The sequence below is a fragment of the Lepidochelys kempii genome, chromosome 13 (genome assembly GCF_965140265.1).
Source record: "Lepidochelys kempii isolate rLepKem1 chromosome 13, rLepKem1.hap2, whole genome shotgun sequence".
Lineage (NCBI taxonomy): Eukaryota > Metazoa > Chordata > Testudines > Cheloniidae > Lepidochelys > Lepidochelys kempii.
The window spans coordinates 25,576,664-25,604,575 of record NC_133268.1 but is presented as its reverse complement, the minus strand read 5'-3'; the positions used below and the strand labels follow the sequence as shown (position 1 = coordinate 25,604,575).

Genomic DNA, 27,912 nt, shown 5'->3' with positions numbered 1-27,912 from the left:
ATCTACCATGGCTTGAGACACTGACAATATATCTTACCCACCATAAACCCATTATACATGCCCTGCTTCACTGTGCCTGGCCAGAACCCAGGGAATATGCTTGGAACTCTTTGGGCAGTAGACCAGGTATGATTGACTGAGGCAGTGTGAATGGTCCCCACGCCATTTAAAGAGGTTTTTCAGCTCAGCAAAACAGGCTACAGCCCCTAACACTGAGCCCAGAAAACAACTGCTCAACTGCTTTGGGGAGAGTACCCCAGCAGTCTGGGTACCTTTGGAAACATGATTAAGATGAACTCACATTCTACATGTTCCTAGTTTTAGAATGCTAAGAAACTCTAAAAAGCCTTATTTAAAAAAAAAATCCAGCAAGTCAACATCTTCTACCCATAAAGTTAAAAAGCCAATGCTAGATTTGAGCCACTGTTTATGGTCATTGCAGGCTACGAGATTTATATGGTAGGAGGAGAAATCTTTCATACTATATATGCATAAACACAGTATACAGTGTTCACTTAGATAGGATTTAGCTTTTTATTTTATTTTTTTCTCCTTTTTGATCACCAACACCCTGATTTAAATTCCTCTGGGATTTCCCCCACATGAAACAGACAAGATCTCCCCACTCAAACAACATGATTGCTTAACTTGGGGGCAAGTATTCCTTTTGGGGAGGGTGGAAAAGAATGCGCTGCTGGCATTCAGTCCCGACTCCAAGAAGCTAAACTGAAGAGGAGGAGTGAGGCGGAAGAAGGAGCTAAAAAGGATCAAAATATTTAGCAACCCCTCCCTCCCCACCAAAAAAAGCACGGGATACAAGGAAAAATAATCTGATTACACACAGGGTATATATTTTTACACACACTTTTACACACATCTAGATATAGTACATGTAAAAATATATGCTATACATACATCCACTCTCACTGAGGTGCTTTTAATACACCACTTGCACGTGTGTATGGGTATGTATACGTGTGTATGCATTAAATATACAGATCCTAGTAAGTGTATATGTGCATATGTACACATACATACAGGTAGGCCGGCTGCCAGCCTGCCATTAGCCACCCTCCCCCTTCTTTTTGTAGAAAACCCAGTCCTCCACCCTGAAATACCCTATCATTACCCTCTTCCTCCCCCTTCCAACAGGTCTCCACTGTGTAGCAACTGCTTTTATAACAAGTGATTCTCAGGAAAATAAAATGTGTAGAAGGGGACAAAATAAGTGTATGTGTGCGTGTGTGTGTATGTACAGGGGTCACATTGTTCCACCACATCATCCTTCCAGCTCCCATCCTGTGCCTGGAGTGGGGCCCTCTTTCTTTTGGAATCAGACAACGAAGCGCTGCACCCATCACCATCTTATTGCACACATTTGCTTCCAGGCTGCATTAAGGACTCTGCATTACATTCCACAGAGCTTTTCCTCCTTCCGTTTCAAACAAATACATCGATATGTGAACCCTGCTGCCCTGCCCCTGCACTTTGCCCCTCTACCCTCCCCCCCACTAAAGGAAAAAGAAAGAAAGGCTGCTTGCTAGCAGAGTGCAACAACAGTACAGGCTGAACAGATGTTCTCTTCGGGAGCTCTGTGGAAGAGAGGTTATTTCTAACACAGTAAACAAAGCCATGCAAAAAGTGGGAGAGAGGGGGTGGACAGGGTAGAATAAGAGGTAGAAGAAAAAAACCCTAAGGATAAGGAAGAACAGAGCTGAGGAGAAGGAGAAAGAACACAGCATGGCAAGTGCTCAAGGCTTCATTTTTTTGTCGTCCTCTTCTTGTAAACAAGCTAATAATTCTCATTAGATTGAACAAGTAAAAAGATTGAAGTTCCAAGTCTGAGGGGCTGGGGCTTCCAGGAGTCTTTTCAGTCTGTTCAGCAACACCATAGCCAGTGAGAGAAAACAAGAGGGGGAATTTTTGTTCTTGTTATGTGTGGAATTTTTTTAAAATCTTCATTACTTAAAGCTGAGAGAAAAAAAGCCGAATTGGGAGCCCTTTGCCAGGTTGGCTCAGCGTCTCTAGACTGAATAAATCACACTAAGTTCAGAGAGAATTTTTTTTCCTCTTTAATGATTTAGAAAAACATGTGTTTCCTTCCTCTTCCCCTTTGCTCAAAGGCGGGTCTGTGCCTCAGGGACGTAGATTTCAATGCTGTCCGCGCTCTCCGTGGCAGAATTCTGCCGGACAGAAGCAGCCCGCTTGGCTGCCATGAGACGCTTGCGAGCTTCCTGGCGTTGCTTATCCACAGAGTCAGAGGCTTTGTCCCGGTTCAGTGGGGTTTTGGGCTTGGCTGGCTTCTTTGGCACTGGAGGGGGTGGTTTCTTCTCTTCCTTTAAGAGACAGTAAGAAGACAGACAAAACATAAAATAAAAATGCTCATACAAAAGTTCTCTCGCTTCTGAGACAACAAGGAGAGGGAATGGTTTGTGGCCCAAAGGGGGACATGCCTTTCAGCAACGGAGCATCAAGTGAATGAGGAGAAAGGATTCTGGTCCAAGACACTTCTGTTACATACAGTTTTTACTCTCTGCTTTCCATTTAACAGACAATGCATTTAGTCTCACTCTCTGGTGGCACAGAATCCCACCCCAGGAAGCAGATATGGGTTTGAAGGTTGCTCCTAGGGCTTAATGATGGGTCAGAGCACATTGAGAAGATTAACACAGCTGGACTTTAAGAGGCAGACCTACAGTGTGCAATATAAGCTTTATAATACATAGTGAGCTGCAACTCATGTCCCCCCACATTGCAGAACTGATGTAGGCATAGAAATAAAGCACACACATTGGTTTAAAGTGACATGGTTCTCACAGGTACTGATTACAGCCTATTCAGTAAAAACTTAGCCTCTTTATCCAACATCCATTTAACAAAGAGCCTGTCACCTCCCGCTATGTAAATGTGTGCTATTTACTCATCTACCCTTGACCCCCCCAAACACTTTTCCCCTGAAGGTTTAAGGAGTTTCTAAAACTCATTTTAATTTATTCTATAGGAATCTTCTTGATGCACCTCACAGGAGATTACATGTAGGGGTAATCTTTTCTGCTTTTGAACATGCAGAAAACATTATTATGATTACATGCATTAAGAAAAGGTAGAGAGTACGCAGCAAGCAGAAGACAGCAGCAGTTTCAGAAATCTAATCCATGAAATGGTAGTTTAAGAACACAGAGCTACAACAGAAGGGCTATTGCTGACTCAGCAGAGTGCACAATAGTTTGGCCTCTCTGAACTGCCCCATGCTCACCTTCTTCTCCGGTGTTTCTGCCAGTTGCCAGCTGTTAGCCTTTAGGTGGTAGAGCTCATCAAATTTCATGCTGATGTCTTCAATGGACAACTGCAAGAGATCCCAAAACCCAGCCAGGTCCTGGGCTGTGGGTCTGGGATTGGCATTGGGGTTCTGCAAGGGAGAGGGTATCAACAAGAAAATCAGAAACAGCATGTCACCGAAGTCATGAGATTACAGTAGTCTGTGCTACATTACACTTTTACCCTTTGCAATTCTCAGCTCATGTCGACATCTACTGGCTGGGACTGAAACTGCAGACATTTCTCTAAAGTATCCATAGGAAGAGGACAACCAAAATGTCTCATCTTCACCACACAGTGCATGTTCTCTTCTCTATAGGTTCTTGTACTGTACCCATCAGCATAGTATGAGCACATTCCAACAGTGCAATAAGCAATGTGACTACATATCGGTCTTTTTTCCCCCCACTCTCATTCTCTCTCCAGGAGAGACGTGTGTGCAGTGGAATATCTTGTTTTGATAGGGATTTTCAAAAATATACATGTTGCTATATGTTTACATTACAGAAGACAGACAAAAAATTGTGCCTTGCACTTGGAGTGAAGGTGGTGATGTTTATGCTGTTCCTTAGTACTTGGGGGAGTTCATTCCACAGCTTCTGATCAGCCCCAGAGAAAGTTCTGTCTCCCGTAGACAGACAGATGTCACTTACAATGCCTTGGTCATGGCCAACCCTGACAACATTTACCACAGGAGAGACCCAGTCTAGAATCCAAGTACATGTTGGTAGCAGGAAGAAAGACGGCTGCTTAGCCTAGTGCTAATCCCGCAGAGCTACCATACCAGAAGTCCTAAGTTTGAGTTCAGAGACCAGAAAATTTGTGGTTTCTTTTTTAGGCATCCAGATGCTATGGTAATACTTGAAACAACAAAACTGGACAAACCATAATCAGACCAAATGGGATAAAGCCTGAGAACCTGAGTGCCACTTGATACACAGAAATACAAACAAGCTGTTTGTTTCTGCTAGAACTTGGTCAGAAGTAAAACACATTCTCTCTGAAATGGAACTGTGGGAGTTTAACAGTAACCCACAACTGGTTTGAAAGATTCTAAATAGATGACAGAAGTTTCTCCAAACAGCTAGCTGTTCCAAGTGAACTGGAGTTGGGTCCCTGAAGAATCTGAGCTCTACACATGGACCTGGTTTTCAGAGTGCTCAGCACACACATCTGGTGTCAGATTTTTAAAAGATCTCCATACTCAGCATGCACCCAACATGCTGAGCTTTCCAGAAAGTCTGGCCCCTGGATTCTCTGCCAGTGCAAATGTCATTACAGCTATCAGCACAACCAAAAGCAGTCATTCAGCACTACCCCTTATTTTCATGGCCCATAAAACTTTTCCAAGAAATGTCCACTGGGGCTGCAGTTTGACTCATACCTCACCCTGAAGGCTAAATTATTTTCCCCAGAAGGTTTCAATAAAAGCTACTGAGCCCTGACTGAAGTGTTCCTTAAACATCAGAAGGGCTTTCACCCTCGGATAAATCTAAAAATACATTTTAAAAATTTTAAGTTGGTCCTGTTGAGACCTAAGCCAGGACAAGCAACTTCGCCACATTTGAAGAAGTCTGAGTCACACACAGCATTTTACAAGCAACTGGAATCAGTACTGTGGGGATGGTTCCATCAGCCATGCAGGGTAAGCGTATTCTGAGAGGATTTGGGGGCTTTTTATAAACACTTCATTTTTGGCTAACCCTTTGCAGTTCATCTTAAAAAATATTTCAGAATAATAAAATACATGGCTCAAGCAGGCATTCGGAATGCAGAATCTCTCTGCAGCCGACCAGGATTCAAGCCTCGAGCAAATTACAGACAGACATTTGTTTCAATCCTCTCTGATAAATACTCGAGCCAAATTATGCCTCCCAATAGGTGTGCTTGGCTACCACTGATATCAGTGAGAATCACGAGCAGGCATCCCAGGGCAGAACATGGCTTTAATGTTGCACACATACAACAAGAAAATGTGTGAGGTGCCCAAGCTACCCCTCTTCGGTTGCTACACTGACAGTAAGTGCATGTTAAGAAAGTCAGCCTCCTGTTACCGCATAGCTTGTGAGACCCACTTAGTTTTTATTTTAAAAAGCATCATCCATCTTTAGCACCAGGAAACAGCCCGGTTGTATTATACACAGAGCTGCTTCAGCTTAGCAGTACAGAGCTGTGGTTAGACTACTGCCATTTTACAAAGTTACTTCTACTCACCAAGTTTTGCTCACAGAGGCCCCGGAACTGCTGGAACTTTTGTGACATTAGTAACTGTGCGCTGCCCACTGCGCTGAGGACTTTCCCTAAGACTAAAGAAAGAAAAAGAAATTTGAGACGTTAGATACGAAATAAAAACATCTGAATGTAGCAAACAAGAATTTTTCAAAACGTTAAGATGCTTCCTAGCATATATACACATTGGCTTATACTCGTTCTACGAGCAAAATTGTGTTTTACACTCATGTTTTAAACAAGCCATGTCACGAACGATCTATTGTTACAAATGGATGCATTGCCCCTAGGTCTCTGTATACTTTGTTTTCCCTTGTTCTACTGCCAAGAGACCCATCAAGGATGGCAGACAGCCACGCTGCCACAAGATTCTGTTTTTGCAGTAGAGTTTTACTGAAGTTCCTAGGCAGAGGAATCGTTTTTGGGTATGCTTTACACTGCAAAGAGAGACCTGTGGCAGCAAGTCTCAGAGTCCGGTCAACTGACTTGGGCTCGAGCTACGGGGCTAAAAACAGCAGTGTAGATGTTTGGGGGTTGGGCCGGAGCCACCTGAGCCTAAACATCTACACTGCTATTTTCAGTCCCATAGTGTGAGACCGCAAGTCCAAGTCAGCTGACCCGGATTCTGAGACTCACCTGCTGCAGGTTTTTTGTTTTGTACCATAGACTTGTCCCTAGAAGCCAGTTTGATATCCTCTAGAACCCCTCTTCCCCAATATGTATTTAGAGAAAGTGAATTCCAGAGACCCCTAATTCTACAGAGAAGGGAAGCCGCATTCCAGCTGTGATAGATTGCTTCACCTATTGTCCAATTTGTACACAGTACTATTGATATCTATAGCGCGATGCTTCCTAAAACAGAGGGCACTAAAATCATTAGATTAGAGCCTACAGCAAGGTTGGATGACAAGCCTTTTAAGGCACAATCTATAGGCGAGCCACCATTGAATGTGCAATGCCCCTGACCTGCAGGCACATGCAGTCAGACAGACCTTAACCCACTCTTCCAAAATACAAGAGGATCATGAGGAGGGCAAATCAACCATCTCTTTTCACAGAAAGGTTTAAACATTGAGCAGTTCATAAATATTTAGCAGAACGAAGTGTTGAAGTCCCAGGATTTAAAGACTCTTCCTCAGCGTGCTCAGCGGTGCTCTTAGGTGTGGAAACATTGTCCTCTCTTGCCACCAATAGAGGCGTTTGGGCTTTTTACTACTGGAGGTTCAGCTGAAGACAAAGCAAGAACTCTCAAATGCACTGCAGGATCATATGGCAGTGAGGAGCTCAATGACAGATCCTTTACCTATTCATTTTCTGGGCTTTAACTGTTTTTAGTATTTGGGTCTGGTTTGCTGGGCATGAGCTGGACTCTCCAAACACACTTTCAGACTTAGTTCAGCATTAAAGAATTTGCTGGGAAATATTTACTAAGGGCTAGATGGACCCCATCCCCTATTACTCCCTTGCTCAAATGAGTAAGGGCTGCTCAGAGCACAGCTCCTGCCATGGGGGGGAGAGCAAAGCTGGTCCCTGATACTGCCCCTGCAAGCAACCAGGTGAGGAAGGTCTAAGAGTAGGAACAGCCCTGCCCTGCTTGTCCAACTTGCCAGCCAGAACAGCTGGCCTGATGTATGGACGCTGGGGGAGGGGAAATGAAGAGTAAATGGGATGATGTAAGCCATCCCATACCTCCCAAACAACGGAGCAGTGATTTGTGTCTGAGTCACTCCTAGGGCAGTGCAGCTTGTGGCGTTACAACCCAGCCCTAGGTAAAGATCATGCCCACTGTAGCAATACCACCCACATTTACTTTCCTAAGTAACCTCACTCTGTGCCTGCTCCGTGTGATTCTAGAATCAGACTAACACTTATCCCATCTAGTCCCTTCCTGGCCAGCACCACCCCTTTCCTTTGTCAGGGTGTTCCACACGGTAGCAAGTCTCAAGGTATCTCCGCTCTCGCAGGGGTTTTAGCCCCGCAGCCTGAGACAGCTGACCCAGCCCAGACGGGGGTTTTTTATCCCAGTGAAAACCTACCCTCACTGCCAGGAACATTCTCCAGTTACTCAGCTTCAATTCTTGTTTTCTTAAATTTTATCCCACCACAAGTTTATCAGGCCACTACAAATAAGTTTTCCCCATTCCAGTTACACCCCCATGTTCCTCCCGAGTGCCATGCAGTTCTCAACACCCACCTTCTTCAGAGAGATTGTTCTCTTTGGTCTCCTGGTCCATCTGACGGCACCATCCTTCTAACCTTTCTGTTTCTGCCTGCAGCAGTTTCAGAAACCAGTACCCATCCCGCCTGCAGGCTCCTGGTTGTGTTGGTTCTGATGGTGAGTTGGAGGACATCTCAAGCCAAGGGTCTGGAGGAGGGAGAGAGGAAGGCTCTAGGGCTGGGTCACTACTATCTCCATAGGAGAGATTTCTCTTGAACTGGGAGGGCTTGGCTGGTTGCCTGGTACTGGCATCAACGCTGACGGAGTTGTGGCGCGGGGGACAATCAGCAAGGCTTCTCTCCGACGATTTACAGCTTGAGTGATTCGGTTCCTGTGCATCGGAATCGGCGTCCTGTTTGGAGGACATACTGCGAGAATGGCTGTTTCTGCAGAAAGAGCAGGAGCAAGAGAATGAAGGGGAGCCCTCCAACTGGCCGGATTCACACACTGGTGCACAATGCAACGGGTTTGTTTACGGTGCCTGCAGCTGAGCCTTGTTCCCCCTCAGCCCCACCGCCTTAAACACAAATACCCACACCGCACATGCAGACAGCCAAAATTATAAGGCTGCCTGCTTACTGCACTAGGCCATTCAGACGAAATGACTGACGTGCATCTCTAATTACATCTTGGGTTCAGTTTTTATTTCAAGCGCCCATTGATTTAGCTGTTTACATTACAGAGCAAGTACTTTTTTTTGATAAAAGTACATGCTGCTGCTCAGCACAGTTAGTATTGAGACATGGGTCTCAGGTAATTGGCAAAGTGCAGTTTAAAGGGATAAAATAAAAGAGCCTGCGTCTTTCACTTACCGCCACTCGTCCTCTACCTGTACTCCGATGGACTGGAATTTGGTGGTTGGCGTAGGGGGCTCCTCCTTTGCCACCGGCTGAAGGCAGTCAACCTTATTAAACAAAAACAAAAAACAAACAAACAAACAAAAACAAACAAAAACTTGCTGCTAGAATTCATGTTAGTAGAACAAGAGAGTTGCAACCACACACAGAGCATACAGATGCTGTAAACCAATTCAAAGGCTGTTTTAGGATGGATGGCACAATACTGCTAGCCTAAGGAGAAGTCACCAGTGCCCCAATCTGCTGAGGACATTGGAGTTTATCCCTAGCCCTGCAGTAATCAGACAGCCACTCTGGATCTGGCTTTATCAACTGCCACAATAGAAACACGTAGGCGAAGGGTTTTGGTGCCTCAGAGCAGCTGCATGTACAAGGCAGGCAGGCAGGCAGATGGCCGTTCTGAGGCTCAAGAGAGGGCAGCAGCTTGACTGTCAAAGCGGCATCCCTAGAACAGGGGCTCTCAAACTTTCTGAAGCCTAGTATCCTCTCATCAACTTTCCCTCTGCCCACCCAAGAACAACATGGAAGCCCTAAGGAGTTAGTTGCAGCCGTAGGTGAAACCCAGGTACTGGAGGTAGGGTAGGTCACAGCATGAGAACCTCAACCCGAGAATAGGGTCGGGGGGAGCAGGTCAAAACGGTCAGACTCTTTAAAAAGGGAATTCTTCCTCTACCCCTCTCCCGCACCATTGTTTGCTCCAACTCCCACTATTTCTGTGGGGAAGAATCAATATCAAAGTGACATTGGATGAAGTGAGCTGTTCGTCTCTAAGGTGCCACAAGTACTCCTTTTCTTTCTGCCAGCTAGATTTCAGCAGCAGAACAATTCACAACCCAAAGTAAAACCTCATGTTGAAGGTACAGTTTGCACTGCCGAACTTCCATGGCATTCAGAATGATTAACTGTGGACAAGATGGTAAGCAAGGACTAACTTGTTTGCTTTGGGTATGGCTTCAACACAGAAGAATTTAACCTGGTTATATCGAGATGCATATTACGTTGGATAAAGGGTTGTTTCTACAGGATGAAGAAAACTGGGAAGCCTGATGCTATAGAAGATGCGTTTTAAACTGCACTTTCAAACCCATAGTCACACCTGCCGAACCCACATGTTTTGCATTTAAACTAGCAAGTGGGAAGGTTACTACTTCAGCATGTCATAAGGTGACGTTCAGCAGGCGCTTGTGGATACAACAGATGAACATAAAGCTTAGCCACCTGCATTTGAAAGGTTGTCCACAAGCAAAAGGCAAATAGATTAGTAGTTTTTTTTTTTTTTTTTTTTTAATTTATTAAACTTCTCCAAAAGAAGCCCTTGCAGGACAAAGCTTGGATACACACTCTTCTCCCTGAGCAGTTTTCACTGGGCTATAAAGCTAGCAACTGGTTTTCATTAGTTTGTATTTTCTGTTTGCTTTCAGCAACAGAAGTTCTCACAGAGCCAACAGGGGTGAAGGAGGGGCACTCCCATAGGTAGACTGCATCAGATCCATGGTGCCATAATCATTACAGCCCCAAACATGCTTACAGTTCTGGAATAGAAGAGTTGGAATTTTAAATGAAGCTTGACAGTATTGACAGTATGCAGACTGACCTGAAAATACAGTCCATGGCGCACAAACTCTAGCATTTGTGCATATGTACTTTTGGCAAGAAGCCCCTTTAAAGAGAATTACCCATTTAACAGAGCTCCATTATTTTATGACATTTTTATTTTGTACTAAACACATTCCTGTTATAGCAACATTTTGTTGTATTTCACCTCTGAGTGCACTGGATGATTGTTCTACAAAATGGTTAATTTCTTTAGCTATTTGGGGGGGTTCAGCTGCATGTTTAATTACAATACACATGCTAAACAGATAAGTTAAGAACATTTAAGAACATTCTCTGTTACACAACGGAGTACAAACTATTCCATACTTGTATTCCTATAGACGACAGCTTCCTTTTGGGGATATTCTCCACCTTAGGCTCTTCACTTGTCAGAGTTCCTTTGTCACTTTTCAAGGTTGCATTTTTCTGGGGTAACTCTGGAGCATCTCTGGCTGGAGTCACAAGGCTGCCTCTTGTCACACTGGGTGTTCTGGTACTGTCTAAGCTGTCTGAAGAATTACTCAGTCCCGACTGGCTGTTGACGTCGCTCTTGTGGTCCTGGCTATCCAGGTAGGTGTCCTGGGCTGATTCAGTGCTGCTCTGCACGGTGACAGAGATGAACGGCTTTGAGGTGGTCCGAGGTGGGACGGGGGGAGGTGTCTTTTTATATGCCACTAGGCATGATGAACCTGCAACAGCGGAGGTGGGAAGGAGCAAGAGAATAGAATTGAAGAGAACGGGACAGAGATACAGTGAAAGAAAAAGAAAAAGCAGGTCAATAATAATATTCAGGAGAAATCTCCAAGTAGAAATTTGAAGAAATGCAGAAACACCAATCTAATGCCAACAGCTTGCACTGAGTGACCCACACCAAAGCATTTAAAGGGGGGGGAGGGGGATGGAAGCCAGCACTATCCTGCAATAAAGTTCAAGAGAAACAACATGATGTGAGAGAGCCGGGAAGGTGGAAACGTAGTAAAGAAGATCCTGCCAAACTGCTAGAGTGTTTGACAGGGAAAGGCCACCACAAAGCAGAAGTTCTGTGGAACCCTGATTTTTTTTTTTTTAAATCGTGTTTAATGTCTTGGTAAAGCCAAATCGCTCAGTTCTTTGTTCCCATCAGTTGACAAGTTTCTGTATCCGGACCAGGCTGGCGTTTGTTCCTATAAAAGGGAAAGAGGCCATAAGGGTTTCTTCCAGCAGGCAGTAGCTATAATGGTCACAAAGCACTTTACAAACCCTGAAGGGTTGGTTTTTAATCTTTAAAGGTATTTAGGTGCCTAAAGATGCAGAGATGCCAGGATTTTCAGAAGGGCCTATCTACGTATTTAGGTCCCTAAATACCTTTACAAGTCTGGCTCTGAGTGCACAGTACATTATTTGCCATGACTGATTTGAGAGTTGGAAACAGGTATCCAGCATCTTCCCCAGCATGCAGCTCAGTTCAGGGAACTGAAAGTCATCTTGGATTCACGAGGATAAAACACCACCATCCCACAACACATGCCAGTACAGTGGTTCGGAATAAAGAAGAGTCCTAGAAATAAATTAGTCAGTGGCCATCCACATGTCAGCATTCAGCAAATCTGACATAGAAAAAGACTTAAAACACAAGACACCCAGGAGATACTGTATGTACCAGTCAGGCTTTGGTATGTCCAAACAAGAGATGTAGGTGTACACTACAACCGCTAGAAGAGAGCCGGAATCCTTGCAGAACCTCACACAGGAGGCAAGACTACTTTGCTGCTCTAACCATTTAGGAGCTTAGACTAGGATTCTGAAGCTGTTAGTAGCCTAGCGTAGACATAACTGTGTGCCTTAGGACGCCCCAAGGTTATAACTTGATCATTTTAACGTGTTAAAGGCACACAGTTATGTCCAAATTCAAATCAGGACAAGGCTTTTCATGTTAACAGTCTTCCTAATAGCATCTCTCGCGCACACCCCAGCTGTGACAGTAAAAATCTACTAGCGGTAGTAGGTGTGGGAATTTAACAATCGCTAAGAAACATTTTCCCAAGGCCGAGTACAAGAGTTCCAGCTTTCCACTTCTGCAAACCAAAAGTAACCATGTGCCCATCCTTCAGCCAGTTAGTTTATTCCCACTAAGTCACCCAAACTAAGTGCCGAATGGCACTGAAAGATAGCAACAGGACAATACCAGAGAATTAACCAGTGGGACAGAAATAGCCTAAATCAGCACTCATGCCTTTGCATGGTGGCACCCAGTAAAGATGGGACAGTGGGCAGCCTTCGTTGTGGAGACTGGAGTAGCATGCAGTCAGTATAGGAGAACCTGCATGTTTTGTTTCAAGTGTTTTTAGATACCCTGCTGGAAGGGCAGATTTTATTCTCCAGTCACCTCCTTTAAATTCCTGGCAGTTTCTGTATACCGGGGTTCTCAAACTTCATTGCACCGTGATTCCCTTGTGACAACAACAATTACTACACCACCCGAGGAGTGGGGACCGAAGCCTGACCCCGCCTGAGCTCTACCACCTCAGGTGGGGCCAAAACCAAAGCCTGAGACCCAGGTGCTGGGTCTTAGGCTTTGGCTTCAGCCCCAGGTTTTGGGGCTCAGGCTTTGGCCCTGGGCCCCAGCAAGTCTAATGCCAGTCCTGGAGAACCCATTACAATGGGGTCCTAACCCACTTTGGGGTCCTGACCCACAGTTTGAGAACCGTTGCTGTAGATGATTATGTGACAAACCATTATTTTGCTGTGACCAGGTCTACACTAGAAAAGTTTTGCCAACAATTCTATACTGGCAGAAGTTCCTGCATAGATGCAGCTTACACTGGCAAGGAAGTGCTTTCGCCTAAGTAGCTTACAAGTGAAATAAGCTATACCCACAGAAGTTCTTTTATGCTGCTATAAACTGTGCCTATGCTACGACTTCTTCTGGTATAGAAATATTGTAAGAGAAGTTACACCCCTAACAAATATGGCTATACTGACAAAAGTTTCTAATGCAGACCTGGCCTAAATTTGGGACAAGCAGAAGCCATCCTGCCGGGCTTTTCCCACCCAGCCTGACAGTAATACTACTATAACCCCTTTCCTAAATACCTGGGTCTCTCCCATGCAGACTCTTCATCCTTCTGGAGCTAGATACAACACTAGTAATACTATTAAAAAGTTGCTTAAGTTTAACCAGGTACTTTAACTTAGATGAGGTCATCTGCTATCGTAACAGTGGGGTCCTATGACATAGCCTGGATTACAGCAACATTACAATGAGTAGCTCCTGTTTTACTGCTGGGCTGTGAACGTATCCAAAGAGTACTGATCATTTTCTGGCTGCTGTTTCAGCCTACCATGCTTCAGTGTGATTGGGACAGTAAATCAATTACTAGCCTACTGATGTTAATCCTTACTTGTAAGCAAAACAAAAGAGGGGGTTGGACTTCTGCAAACCAGTCACTATTTGTGTACAGAACAGGAACATGCAGGGGAGGGAAACCTGCACTGGGAAAACATTTTATTTGGGGTTATCAAAGTAGACAAACATGAGGCCCAGTAGTCCAGCTTCCACAGGCTGCAAGGACACTGTTTTGGGTGCCCTGTAGATTCATTTTGAAGGTTGGTATTTCCTCTCAATCTTGTTCCCAGTGATCACCAAAGGAACTGGTCTTGATGTGTGGGACAGTGAATGCAAGACTTCACAGGGAAAGGAAGTCTCTAGAAAGTGAGTAGGAAGATACTCAGAATGCGGACATCAATGGAGAATAAGTAATGCTATAAAGAGGTTGTGAATTCAATAGTAAAAGCAGAACAAACAACTGGAAATGAATCAGGGAGTCAAGGGCAACAGAGGATATTCAGGGAAACAATACGATTAAAAGTTAAACATACTCAAGTACTTTGCAGAACCTTAGAACAAGCAATTCCCACCCCTCCAGCAAACGGAGCAAAATCTATGTTGTCAAGCAGAGGCTAAAAGAAAGTAAACTGCAAAGTAAATAGTTAGATCTTAGTCTCTAAGCCAGCATCTTTCCCTCCCTCAATTTATGCTAAATTAAACTACAGCAATTTTAGTCAAGTAAATTTCATAGCTCTGATATTCAGCAACATTTAGAAGACACTGGAGAGCATTTTTTGGAATGGTTAAGTAATTTCACAAATCAAAACAAAGGTGGTGCTTGGTCACTTGCAGAAACATGCCCACTTCATCATGCTTCAAGAAGCGTTTCATGTCAACTGGTTAACGGGCCCATCCCAGAAAGGGTGGCTCAATTCTGAACAAGACAATGCCAGTGGGATCCCCTCCCCACTGCAGACATTCCCCTCCTCCCTCTTCTCCCCCTCCCTGCACACCCTCATCCAGCAAAGTTGTTTCAGCTGCTGCCAGCTCTCCACCCAAAAATGAGCTCACTGCTGTTATATCATCTCAATCTAGCTAGAGCGGAGCATTTACAAAGGAAGAGGACTTACCATCTTTTGGCTGTGTGCGTATAGTGCCTAGCACAACAGCTCTCTGGTGGGAGCCTCTAGGCGCTATGGCAGCACAAATATGAAATGATTTTAAATTGCAGATTGTTTTGCAGCGATAACATAACACTGCGGAACTGTTTACAGGCCAAGTTAATTTCTGTCAGGGAGATGCTGAGTCTGGGGCAAACTGCAAGATAGGACAGTGTAACTAGGACTGGGAATCATGATGCTTAAAGGGTCCTCATCAGCTCTCTGCACTGCTGGCAGAATGTATTAGTTAAAAAAAACTAAGAACAGTCCCAGGCAAAGAGCAAGAACAGTGATGAAAATGTTTCTACAGCAAGATTTCTGGTTTGCAGCATTGTAATCTTCCCATTCAAAGGTATTTTTTGCTTTTGAGTCCTAGCTAAACAAGTTACTAGAATTTGTAGGCTAGGTCTACACTACAGCCTATGCCGGCATAAATGTCGCTAAGGGGTGTGAATTAACCACCCCTGTGCGACATAAATTACACCAACATAAGTGCTCGTGTGCACAGTGCTATGTTGGCAGGAGAGCTTCTCCCACCAACACAACTTCTGCGACTCATGGAGGTGGGTTTTTTATGCTTATGGGAGAGCTCTCTCCCATCAACAGAGAGGGTCTTCACCAGATGTGGTGCAGCTGAGCTGCAGTGCTGTACATATACACATGGCCTTGGCCACGCTGTAGTTAACAATTGATTGGCGGAAGGGGGTCTTTGGGCTTTTATAGCTTTCCTGACAGAGCTATTTTTAGAATGAAAAACACTCAGAAGTTGACATCTTCTATTTGAATTCATCTGCTGTTTCCAGCCAGTCTTTGCCAATATCTACTGGCTCACCCTCAGCCAATTTTAGTTTTTGCCTTTAAGATTCTGAACACAGTCTATGCCTAACCTTTATAATTTTCTCAATTCCTAAGGGACAGCATGCTGATTGCTTGTTAAAGGCTAAAGTGCATGAGCTTTTTAAAAAAATATCCAACACTACCTAACCAATATTTTCAGAGGTCCTTATTCTTCACAGCACCATTCCATGACTTGCCTGCAACATGCCTTTGTTCAAGGCTAAGCTGCCAGGATCACAACCAGTGTTTTATTTTCTATTTAAATAGATCTAAACTGCTGCTGCTGTAAAGAACACAATAGGCACCGCAGGATGTTAGCTTTGTTGTTCCTGTTTACAGAGCCAGCACAGTCATAGTGGATCACCTGCCCATTTCTCAGTGACCTCAAGGGACAATGGCCATTACTCTGAGTTTTAATTTTTTATTATTTGATTCTTTTAAGAGCACCAAACCCATAATTTGTAAGGTAATACAAAGACTTTCCATGAGTGATTTGTCACTTGGTTTCTTTTCTGCTGTATGCATCCCCCCCATTCAACTCACAAACATCTGAAGGAAACAAAAAAACAAACAAACATACATACATCTAATTTTCTGGTGCACAGAGGCCCATCCACTTCCCCTGCCACACAGAACCTGCATGGGGGAAGTAGGTGGGGCTGCACAGAAGGGCCAAGGTCAGGAGGGGGCCAGTACTCATGGGGTGCAGCATGGTTCGCTTCTCCTGCATGGGGTGGGGTGGGGAGGAAGTGAGACAGGTAGGGTCTCAGCTGTGGAGACACCCTACCATGGCAGGGAGTGGAAGGCTCTCATCTCCTACATGGTGACTACCCAGCCCCCCGGGGGTACTGGGCACCCCTCCTCACCACGGTCACCGAAGGACAATGGGAGAGGCATGTGCATGGATCTCCAAAGGGGAACAAGCAAAAAAAGGTTGGGAACCTCTGCACTAGCACAGTGCTTCAAGGTCTAAGTTGCAATAAACCAGATGTGAATTTAAAACGGGCTGCGCCCCACCGGCCTCTCCCCCCACCAAAAAGCTATAGCAAAAAAAAATTTATTTCCAATGAAAATTCTGAACATTCCATGGTTAGGGTTTGCAGCAGCAACCCCGCCCCCCCCCCCCCCCCGTGGTCAGTGGTACTAGGTTTGAATCCCCTGCCCCTCATGGCTGTGGAGATGGATTTGAATACGTGAATCATAGCACCTACCTGAATCTACATACAGACTTGAAACAACTGCTTTAATACATGGCTTCTCGGATTAGGGGGGTCAAAGTCCCTAGGGCTCCTGAAACCTACAGGTAATAGGGGAGAAGGGTATAACCACTCTATCCTTTGTGTCTTGCTTAAATGAGAGAGTGGTCACTGTGCCCATTCACCTGCAGCAGTGCATAATGCCATGCTATATTGTATTTTATAAGCACCGTGCATCCTGAAGGATTGAAGAAGATACATTTATAGTGCATCCCTGACATGAAGCCAGCGCTGTTGGTGGATGATGGCAACAAACTGGCACAGATCAAGGCACAACAGCTTGTGCGAGGGAATTTTGGACTTGGAATTTGTAAAGAAGTTGAACGCGCTGTTTTGTTACGTGACAATATACAAGTCTAGTCACTGAAGCATATTTATATAAACAGTTACACAGAGTTTGTCTAGCTTTTATATAGTGGTTTTCATCTCTAGCTCTCAATGTGCTTTACTAAATAGACAAGTATCATTCTCATTTTACAGAGAAAAAAAAACTCAGGCAGATTTAAGCGATTTGTCCAAGGTTACCCAGTAAGCCACTGCCAAAACTAAGAACTGACCCAGACTTATGGGTCTCAGTCCAGTGCCAGCCACTGTATCATATATATTCGCAGCAGGTATGAAGAGACATCTAAGTATCTCCCATTAGCAGATTCGTTTTTTGTTTGTTTTTTTTTAAATAAAAACTGTCTGGGAGCAAGTTTAGTGTATCTATATTTGTGTGTGGAATGTGTGATGTGCTAAACTTCCTTAGAAATATAACAGAAGTCTGCCACCAAGTCTGCATTGCAAAGATTTTCTACAGTATACGCAGTCAGCCACTCACAGTAGCTTCATCATGCATGTAACCTGCCTCCCTACAGTTGTCTCAGCCTTTACTCGCTGTATCTGCTTGTTTCCTGTTAATTACATGCGGATGATTCAGATCTAGCCTTGCTTGCAAGTCAAATTACAGACTGCACTCCAAGTACTGCTGATTAACAATCTACCTCACAGGGAGCTGAAAGAAGGGAGAAATATATACACAGCTGAAGCCTGTGAGAAAGTCTAGCACTCCTGCTATAGTGTGAACACACTGGGGCTAGAAGAAAAGGAGTACTTGTGGCACCTTAGAGACTAACCAATTTATTTGAGCATAAGCTTTCGTGAGCTACAGCTCACTTCATTAGATGCATTCAGTGGAAAAATACAGTGGGGAGATTTATATACATAGAGAACATGAAACAATGGGTACCCATATGCTGAAATAAATTGGTTAGTCTCTAAGGTGCCACAAGTACTCCATTTCTTTTTGCGAATACAGACTAACATGGCTGCTACTCTGAAAACTGGGGCTAGAGGCACCCTTAATCTTCTGGCTTTCACCATAAATTTCCAGTACACCAGTGGCACTTGGCTAAGTAGTTGTGCAGAATGAGTTTTAAATTCTGCATCTCTTCCCACTTATGTTTGTTCTAACCATTTATTGACCTTCAATACAGTGACTTTGCCATTAAATGGGGGGAGGCCAAAGGAACCAGTGATTGAACAACTCTGAAATTCACAGACCTTTCAAATGTGAGATATGATTTATTTATTTATTACCCAAGACCCCACCTATCACCTCATTCTTGCGACATATGGATGTCAACAAGGTACCTGGGATTCCCCCACCTTACTACACTCTGGGCAGAACTTACTCTCATATACAAAGTTTCAGAGTAGCAGCCGTGTTAGTCTGTATCTGCAAAAAGAAAAGGAGGACTTGTGGCACCTTAGAGACCAACAAATTTGAGCATAAGCTTTCGTGAGCTACAGCTCACTTCACTGGATGTATTCTTATGTACAAGTGATCAATGGCCAGAAGGAGATGGCCCTTCCAATTCTCTGTGACTAGCACTGTAAAATTGTTTCCTCCCCCTCACTGGTACAGCCTCTACTGAGGAAGATGATACATTCTTGCTTCTAAAACAGATGCAAATGAGATGTGGAGCTGGTGTGATTTTTGTCTTTATATGGGCAAAACTGAGACTGTTTGTATATGTTCTTACAAGCCTAGCTAAGATCAAAGATGAAATATTAATCAGCATGTCACTCTAGGCACCACAACTCCCAATTAGAGGTGACAGCAACTCCAGAGAGCAACACGGTAACAGTAAAAGAAAGTGTAGCTAAAGAGTCAACAAGCAGAGCAGGAGAAAAGAAAAAAAACCCACCCAAACACAAAAAACAAGTCCATCCAAACCAAAGAGAGATTATTAGAGAAGCAGCCTTCCTCCTCCTCCCATCCCTATCTCTTCACATATATAAACTGAAGGTCAGGCTCAAAACAATTCCAAGCAGCAGATGTTACTAAAAGCAACTATGCAAGACACCCAAAGTCCATTTCTTCAAATCCCATTTATTCATTTCCTTGAATTAAATAACTATGGAGAGTGGCTATTTCCACCTTAATAAGATCAGCAACATTATCCCACCTCCTAAGAGGAGTGCATTAAAAAGGGAGGGGCCCAGCTGTCATTTATTTGTAATCTCTCCTCTCACAGACACACAGCACAGTGGGTTTAATTTCCTCTGGGTACACCCACAATAATTACATCAGCCTACAATGTCTTGACCTACATTCTCTGTTGCCAGGGCCTGTATTAGGTTTCTTCTCTGTTACCAACTACCTTGCTTTTCTTTGTAAAGAAGGACATCACTTTCCTCAGCCTTCAATGGAAGAAAAAGAAGAGTGGTTGCCATATATAGGGCCCCATAAACTACACCATGAAGGGAATGTCAGGGGGACAGGCCAAGAAGCTAGCCTAACCTGAATATTATAGAGCTCTGTCATTCCCTCTCCAATATTTTAAGTAGTTAGCACATTTCCTATATGAATATAACAAACCCTTCTAAAACAAGAGCTGCAATACACATAAAAATCTCAGCTTCCCAGCTGGGTAACAGCTCACCAGTGCATGGTGTTAAAACTTATGACACAATAGGTGCGTGTTACATATAGGTTTCCATTCTGCCTGCACCAGTTTTGTAAGTGTCAATACCCTGTCCTAGGTCAAACAGGAAAGCAGATCAGAGGGATAGTGTTTAGGGATCCACCAGCCTGTGACCAATCTGAGTGACTTTATGCAAACACAGCTGTCTCTACCCGTATCACTTACGCCACTGCTTCATACTGTATAAACCCAAGAATGTGCTCTCTCTGGAGGGGGACTGGCCCTGTATTATTTGTTTGTACAGCACCTAATAGAAGGGGCCTAATCCCCCATCTGGGATCCTTGGGCACTGTTGAAATAGAAATAATAGTGTACACACACACACGCACATAAAATAAACCAAAGCTACTCCAAGTTTACATTTGCCAACCCTGATAGTGTCCTTTTCAAAGGAGAGGACATAGCCCCAGTAAGAGGTTTTCAACAAAAAGTGAAATGTTTACTTAGAAGTCCAGGAACAAACATAAGGCTGCTCTGAAGGTTGTAAACCCCTCTATTTTCATACTATACCATACAGCTTTCATTCAGGAGGACCCCAATGTAATTCCCAAAAAACAGAAGTCATCTAATCCATGACTGTATGCAGCCACCTATATGAAATACAGTAGTAGCACACAGCAACTATACACAGAGGTTAAAAAAACATTGTACATAAGCAAAACTAAAGATGTGAGGATGGAGAAAGAGCAAAGTCTCTCCCTCCTCCCCCCAAAGAGTGCCATGGGACCCTCTTCTAAGGACTTAACAGAAGAAACACTCAATTCTTCCTATACTACAGCAAAGCATATACAATTCTCTGAAAAAGAGCACCTTAAAGATTCAAAAACATGTTTTGCAGATGCCCTAGGTTCTCAAGGATGTTCCCAATTTGCCATCATGATTTAAGGGTATTTGATGTGTAACATCTTGTAAGGGAACAAGCATTTATGTTACTTTCTCTGCAAGAGATTTGTGCTGGGTTTCTGGCATTCACTAATGCCCCCCCTAGCTCAGAAGTCTTCCTACCCCACAAGGGCCCGAGGTCTACAAGAACATTTCCCACCTGGTTAAAAAAAGAAGGGTTTTTTTTTTTTTTTTTTTAAATCAGAACATTTCTAAGAAAATCCAGTATCCAGACATGTGCTTTTAACTGTTAGACACCCACAAACGTCAAGGATTTAAAGGAGTGAAGTGTCAGATCATACCACCCATGAGAGCTTCAATTTAAAATATGCTATCCCACACTGCAGGGATTCACACCAATATGTTCATCTCTTTTCAGATGGAATCACAATTTTCTTTGGCAGGGCTGACGAGTGCCCCATATGTGAAATCTTAGGAGAAACACTGAGGAATGAGATACATACTTAAGTTAGCTAGCCACAGCCACTCCCAGGCCCATCTGCAGTAACTATTACTGGAACTTCTAGTGGCATTTTAAGTCTGATATTTTCAGTTCCTAACCATCCTTCCAAAAGTAGTTTTCAGTGCAGACTTTAAAGCAAGCTGGGGCAGAGGGATGTAATTCAACTCTATACCCTAAAGTTAGGCTTAGTAGAATTTGATTTTTAATATTACTATTATATAATATTATATATATTTGACAGACATTGATGTTTATTTTAGGCTTTTTTTCTATTTTTAGAGATTTACATTTTCACAGTTGTAGGAAATTATGGGGGGAAGATTCAGACAATTTAATGACAGTAGGTACTGATTTAAAAAAAGTTAACGTTTTATAACAGTGAAAACACCAATTGTCAACATCACATGTCAAAATATACAGAGTGATCATCCTTTAATCAAACTCTAATAAGTTCTCAAGCAGCATTTTCCTTACTTTGCCTATCTACATTTCAATGGTCATCAATGGAAATATTTTTTCAGTGGTTTGTGTGTACGGTTAAACAGACATTTACCAACATTTACTGATAAAAATCTAATACTTCAAAGCCTACCTAAGGTAACTTTTAGACATGAATCTTCATTTTGGGAAACAGACAGGGCTCTAATTCAGCTGGCATGCAGCAATACGGCATATTGGCACCTCTCAAGCAGCTACCTTATTCTTCAGAATCTCAGCTTTCATTAAAAAAAATTACGTCTCTAGAAGTTTCAGTTGGAGAAAATCTTAATTGTGAACCAAACAACTGATTCAGCGATGCCTACGCACAGAAGTCTGCAGGAAGCCTGGAATGATATAGTAGAGATGCGATCTAATGTATTAAAAATTGTGAAGTGCTCAGATGCTGTGGTAATGGAACCAGGCAGGTACCTGAAAGTGATAGTACTGCCCCTTTCATCTCAACGAGCTGCTCCATTTTTATTACCTGGTATCAGAATCAGGTGTCCACATTGTTTATTTCATTCCTCAAGCAGAAAGCATGGTGGGTCACAGATCTGCACATTTTACTGGGAATGACTCTTTTTGGTACCGTGGCATTTAGGAGAGACACCACTAGCATCCCCACAGGAAAAGAGGAAGACCCAGGCTCAACTAGCCTAGCAGCGCCTAAAAGCACACTGAAGCTCCACTGGAGGGGAAGACAGAGCGGCATGATCATATTTTAAACACTTGCACAATTTGAGAACTCACACGGGTGGAATTTGAAAGAGTACCGTACTGCTGTCCCCAATGTGACCCCTTTATGCCTGGTAAAAAATGCTTCACAGACTAGAATCCCTGGAGCTATGGTCAATAAGCGTACCAGACACACAGTAACCACTGCCAGAAAAATGTTAGCACAGTCCTCTGCCCACAGCAGGTTTTCCAAATTGTAAAAGGTTTGCAGTGTCAAAAGTTCAGCTTGCCCCTAAAGCTAAACTTAAGTGTGCCAACAACTCGATAGTTTGCAGAGGAGGATGGGGAGAGAGGAAAAAAGCAAGGAAGTGAGAGAGTTGAGGGAACCAATTAAAAAAGGACAGCTGTCCTTTAAAAACAGCATCGTCCACGTGACAGAATTAATTCCCTCATTCTAAGGCTGTGCACGGTTTGTTTACTACACAGTTTCTGCTTTAGACACAACATGAGAGTTTATGCTAATATCTAACTCCCCCCACCCCTTACACACACCCCAAAGTGATGCTTTCATTCAGAGCAGTGATGAGCTGGCTCTGTCCCAGCCATGAGTCACCCGTCACAGAAGGAGGAAGTGATTTATTTGGCTGCCTTGACAGAGGAAGGATGCTGACAAAGGGACCAAGGAGTGTGGACCACTTAGCTAGAAGCCATTAGCACTCATGGGGAACCATACATTGCACCTTGAGTGTTATCCAGATAGACATATTACTGTAGTTTGTTTCACTCTTCAATGTTTGTAGTAGTTCACTTGTCTACACGTTTTGGGAAATCTCTTGCTGTTGCAGCTCCAATGACCCCATCACAAATCATCAGCCAGGAATGAACCTAGGGACTTTTAGCACTGAAGTCACAGACCACTATAACCAGACTTAAAGCCATGGTTACACTTGGAGCGCTTTGTCTGGACAGGGTCACCATGTGCTATACCAGCAAAGAACTCCTAGTATGGACAACTTACATCAGCAAAACTGTTCTTCCCTGCAAGCAAAATAAGGTACACCAGAAAAAGTGCTGTTTGATCAATAGAGCTATATCTACACTAGGGGCTTTTGCCAATACAGCTCTGTTGGTCAGGGATCACACCTCTTCATACCCAGGACAGATAGATGTTTGTACTGTAGACAGAATCTAAAGAAGTAACTATTGGCTGGCATCAGTAGACAACTTATCTGGGGACTAGCTAGGGCTGGATTAACCTTTTTTAGCCCCCCCCCACTCCCTAAGGCCCCACCCCTGCATGACCTCTTCCCCCCTGCCTGCCGCTCGCTCCTCTCCCCCATGCGAGTGGTGGGCGGGGCCTCGAGGGGAAGAGGAGCAAGCGACAGGTGGGAACTTGGAGTGGGGCTCAAGCGGAGCAGGGCCACGGTCTGGGTGCTGGAGTCCCCTCTAAGCGTGGGCCCGGCGCAACTGTAAACCCAGAATTGGGACTAGCCACTAGACTGGGGTGGAGGAGACACACTTGGAACATGGCCAGTTCTACATTTATAAATCAGATCAACTAAACTACATCATACAGGGCTGTGAAAAAGTCTGTGTCCTGTACACCATACTGAAGCTGACCTAATCCCTTGTGTAGACACGGCTAGATTGACAGAAGCTACCGCCTCTTGGAGATCTGGATTAACTACATTGAATGGAAACCCCCCTTGACTGACATAGGAAGCGTCTACTTTAAGGCACTACATTGATACAGCTATAGTGTAGTGTAGACATACCCCATGACAGTAGCCAACATGGAAGTACAAGTATATAGACCTCAAAAAGTTTCCAGCACTGACACTGCCATGCTACACAAACATCTCTTAAGAGAGACCAGTGATGGGTTGACATGAGTGTTCCTATCATTGTACCACAGGTGGGAGCAACAGTGAGAAAGTTGTATGCATTATATCATGTTGACAAAGGTACAGATATTGCAGAACAACTCCACTTCGCAGCCCGCTAGTCTAAAGGTGACTATGCAAATTCCAGTCCTATTCACACCACCACTTTGCCCTCTCACTTTCAAATATGCTTCACAGCAATTTAAAAATATGCCTTCCCTAAAAATACACCTTCCCTAAAAATATAGGGGCTCTGCAATAAAAAAATCCTTCCCAAAGCAGTCCACTGGGCTGCTCTTTTGTCCAGTGACATATACCAGGAGTCTTTCACCACCACAAAGGCCTTGTACGCACTGAGGACTGTAAGAGTTCTCAGCATTGCTACACTACTGATGTGCACATCAATGAGCGCACTAGTTTTAAAGTGTCTGACAGCATTTTTTACTGCCATGTCATCAGATGTGCTCTGAGCAGTGTTAAATGACGGATGCAAAAGAGCTGGAGGCCAGCCTATGTGAGCATTCAACTTCTGTGGAACTAAAGCTTTTGAACCTTTTTTGGTTGTGAAAGCTTTTAAAGAAATTTGGAAGGTTAGTTTATAGTCCAAGTATAAACTGATGCACTGTCATTTTAAGCTTGCAGATAGTTTTCTCCAAGGAACAGCAGGAATTGTAAGTTTCCCTGCTGCTGCCCAGAACTGGTCTTTTGGCTTTATCACTAGTTATTAGGCAAATGTTAACTTTCACTGACCAAAGCAAGATCACAAGAAGAAAAGTATAATCCTTCTGTTACTCCATTTCCCGTACAAAAAATCCCAAACCAACCCCCTTCCTCCCCCCGACATACACACAGAGGGATTAGCTGGGCAGAATTATGTCACTAGATAAATTTCTTCCTTACCCATGCCAGTGCTTTAAGTCAGTGGTTCTCAATCAGGGGTACGTGTACCCATGGGGTATGCAGAGGTCCTCCAGGGGGTACATCAACTCATCCAGATATTTGCCTAGTTTTACAACAGGCTATATAAAAAGCTCTAGCGAAGTCAGAACAAACGAAAATTTCATACAATGACTTGTTTATGCTATTCAGTGGTTCTCAAACTGTGATCATTTTAATGGGGTTGCCAGGACCAGCGTTAGACTTGCTGGGGCCCAGGGCAGAAAGCCAAAGCCTGAGCCTTGCTGTGTGGGGCTGAAGCTAAAATCAGAGTTTTTAAGTGAAGTGAAATGTGGGATATGAAGGCAAATCACACTTCTGAAAGGTTGAGAGTCACTGCTCTAAATATGGAATTGAAGACCTCACAATTTTATATCCTGCAACATAATCGAAGACAAACACTTGACATTCTTTATGCATTTAATTTTCAAAACACTTACTAAAACTAGCCAGTTAATTGTGTTTACTCCATGCTAATCATTTCAAGACTATCTTGCAGCAGCAGTTCCACCAGTTAGTTATGTGTTGCATAAAAATGCATTGCCTTTTGTTGTTTTAAAATTTGCTGCCTTTTAGTTTCATGTAATGCCCTCTTATTCTTATATTACGGGATGGGATGAGGAGCACTCAACAGACCTTTGCTTTACTGCTTATTATTTTAACACTGAAAAGGGAATAAGAGGACAGAAGATCCACACAAAGTAATTAATCCCCATTCAAGAAATGCAAGGAGGCTGAAGACCATTGGTAAATTCCAATACAGAGAAGGTCCGGCTTAGGTTAAATTAACGGTGCCCAAACTTTTCTTGTGGTCCCCCCGCCCTCCAGTAATGGAATCTGTCTGCACCTCCCCTCCAAGGGGAGGTACTGCACAGCCAAGCCTTCCTCAGCAGTGGAGCTTGGCCTGGGGTCGGAGCTGGGGGCCAGGCTGGGAGCAGAGCGGGCTGGGTGGAGCTCCCTCCTCCCCCTGTTGGGAGCTGGCCTGGGCCCCACTGCACCGAACATTCCTCTGTGCCCCCCTGGGGAGGGTGTGTCCCACAGTTTGGGAACCACTGGGTTAAACAAAGTGACAGAGGAAAACTGAATTTAGTTTGAAATGTATTAATTCTGTGTAAACTACTAAAGACAGGCAGACAGCGCTCACTTTTTTAATTTGCTGGTCTCTTGAGGAGAGAAAGAAAGTCATTCCCCATAAAACTTTTTCACATACAGGTGGATGAGGTTTTTTTTATTTAGAGGTTCAATTATACAAAGATGACTGGGAACACGATTGCTAGACACCAAGGCACAGATGCAACACAATGAAAATCTAGGCTCTGACATCTAAGGAGAGAGCACTTCTCTTGCAAAGGTCCCTCTTCCTCATGTCAGTGGTTGTCCTTCAGCCCACCACTCGCTCAAGACCTTCTGTTCTGTAGCCTTCTTCCCACGGCCCCAGAAGCTTAAGGGAGAGTCCCAATTCTTGCACAGGAAAACATGTTTACACTAGCTCAGTCAGTCAGTCAAGCCTTAGCAACTGTGGGAAGTTTCTGAAAAACTGCGAAGTTGCAAAGACTACACTGGTTCAGTTCCACCAATATTTTGAATCTTTGGGACCTCTAGTGTAGATGGGTTACCATTACTTTAAGCCTAAAATTTAACAGCGCTTGGAGCAGATCTACCTGACAATGCTAAAAAGGCTTGTCAACACAAGGCTCTCAGTGTTATCAGCAGTGGAGCTGAATCAGTGTTAGCAATGGTAGGAAATTTTGTGCAACTGTTTCCCTAGAGTATGCATGGTTTTGTGGAATTGTCTCCATTTGCTGAGAGAACAGAAAATAATTTGGGAAAGCCTGTAATTCTCCAAGCCACTTTAAATAAGTGATCCATCTAAGTTTCTGTTAAACTTTCTGGAAAGAGGCATATAAGGAAAAAGATGAAGAAATTTCTTCTCTTTGCTTATTCAGCCCTGAGGTTCCCTACCCACTGTTCCACAAGTATATCCCAGTTCTACCCTTACAGGTAACCTTCCTCTAGACTCTGCCATTTGCTCACAGGTTGCAATTGCAGCTGCTGCGTTTATAGATGGGACCATTCAATAATGTCAATGTGACACATCAGCTACCAAAAGATATTGCAGAACTACTGCCAGAAAACTATGCCAACAGTTCTCCACACCCATATGACTTTAAATTCTTCATAAGCTAAAAATCCAAACCACACCCAGTAACAGAGAGAACATGTGTGTCAGCAAACAATATGAAGGAAAACAATGCAACAGAACCTCTCCACAAGCGAAAAAGGGAAATTTAGCATGTGGAGAACCCCTGCTCTCACCCACCCAATTAAAAAACCCCAAACATTAGTCAAGGCTGTCTGCCTAACAGCAAATGTCCAACTGAACAATCAATGCCCAAAATTTAGGTTTTGCAAGGTTTTTACCGTTCATAAAAGTTTTACGTTTTTGTTTATATTTAAGCCATTTCCCCCATTAAGTGTTTGCAACCCAAGACATGGCAGCATTATACTAGTGCAGAAGAAGTAGAAGCTGACTAGGATATCTTCTTTGCCCAAAGCTGACAGTAGTAAAGTTAGTAGAAAAGCAAATAAAATTAGTAGAAAAGTAAAACTTATAATTAAAAAAAAACCACTTTAACAAGCTAGCATGTTAGTTACAAAGGATATAAATAAAATAAAGGGACAACTGCTCACTAGACTGTAGAAACCTACATGATAACCAAAACGCACAACAAACAGAGTTCCCAACTTGCCTGACACACTAGTTCTGACAATTTTTAGGCCTTGAAACTCACGCACTACACCAACACTATAGAAAAGGACAAGCAATACATTTTCAAATGATA

At 43.6% G+C, this 27,912-nt stretch overlaps 1 protein-coding gene across 3 annotated transcripts in view; it reads right to left on the bottom strand.

Moving 5' to 3' along the window:
- Positions 1 to 510: 510 nt before the first annotated feature.
- Positions 511 to 27,912, bottom strand: part of DLGAP4 (DLG associated protein 4) — a 333,015-nt gene continuing 305,613 nt past the window's right edge. For 2 of the 3 annotated variants that reach the window (XM_073309842.1, XM_073309843.1), the window contains 6 exons: positions 10,546 to 10,907; positions 8,578 to 8,669; positions 7,742 to 8,151; positions 5,533 to 5,624; positions 3,257 to 3,409; positions 511 to 2,336 (listed from right to left, as the gene is read on the bottom strand). In XM_073309842.1, the coding sequence (XP_073165943.1) occupies positions 2,118 to 2,336; positions 3,257 to 3,409; positions 5,533 to 5,624; positions 7,742 to 8,151; positions 8,578 to 8,669; positions 10,546 to 10,907 (1,328 nt within the window). In that variant the 3' untranslated portion in view covers positions 511 to 2,117. The remainder of the gene's footprint in view (positions 2,337 to 3,256; positions 3,410 to 5,532; positions 5,625 to 7,741; positions 8,152 to 8,577; positions 8,670 to 10,545; positions 10,908 to 27,912) is intronic. The other variant, XM_073309844.1, reaches the window with a different exon arrangement.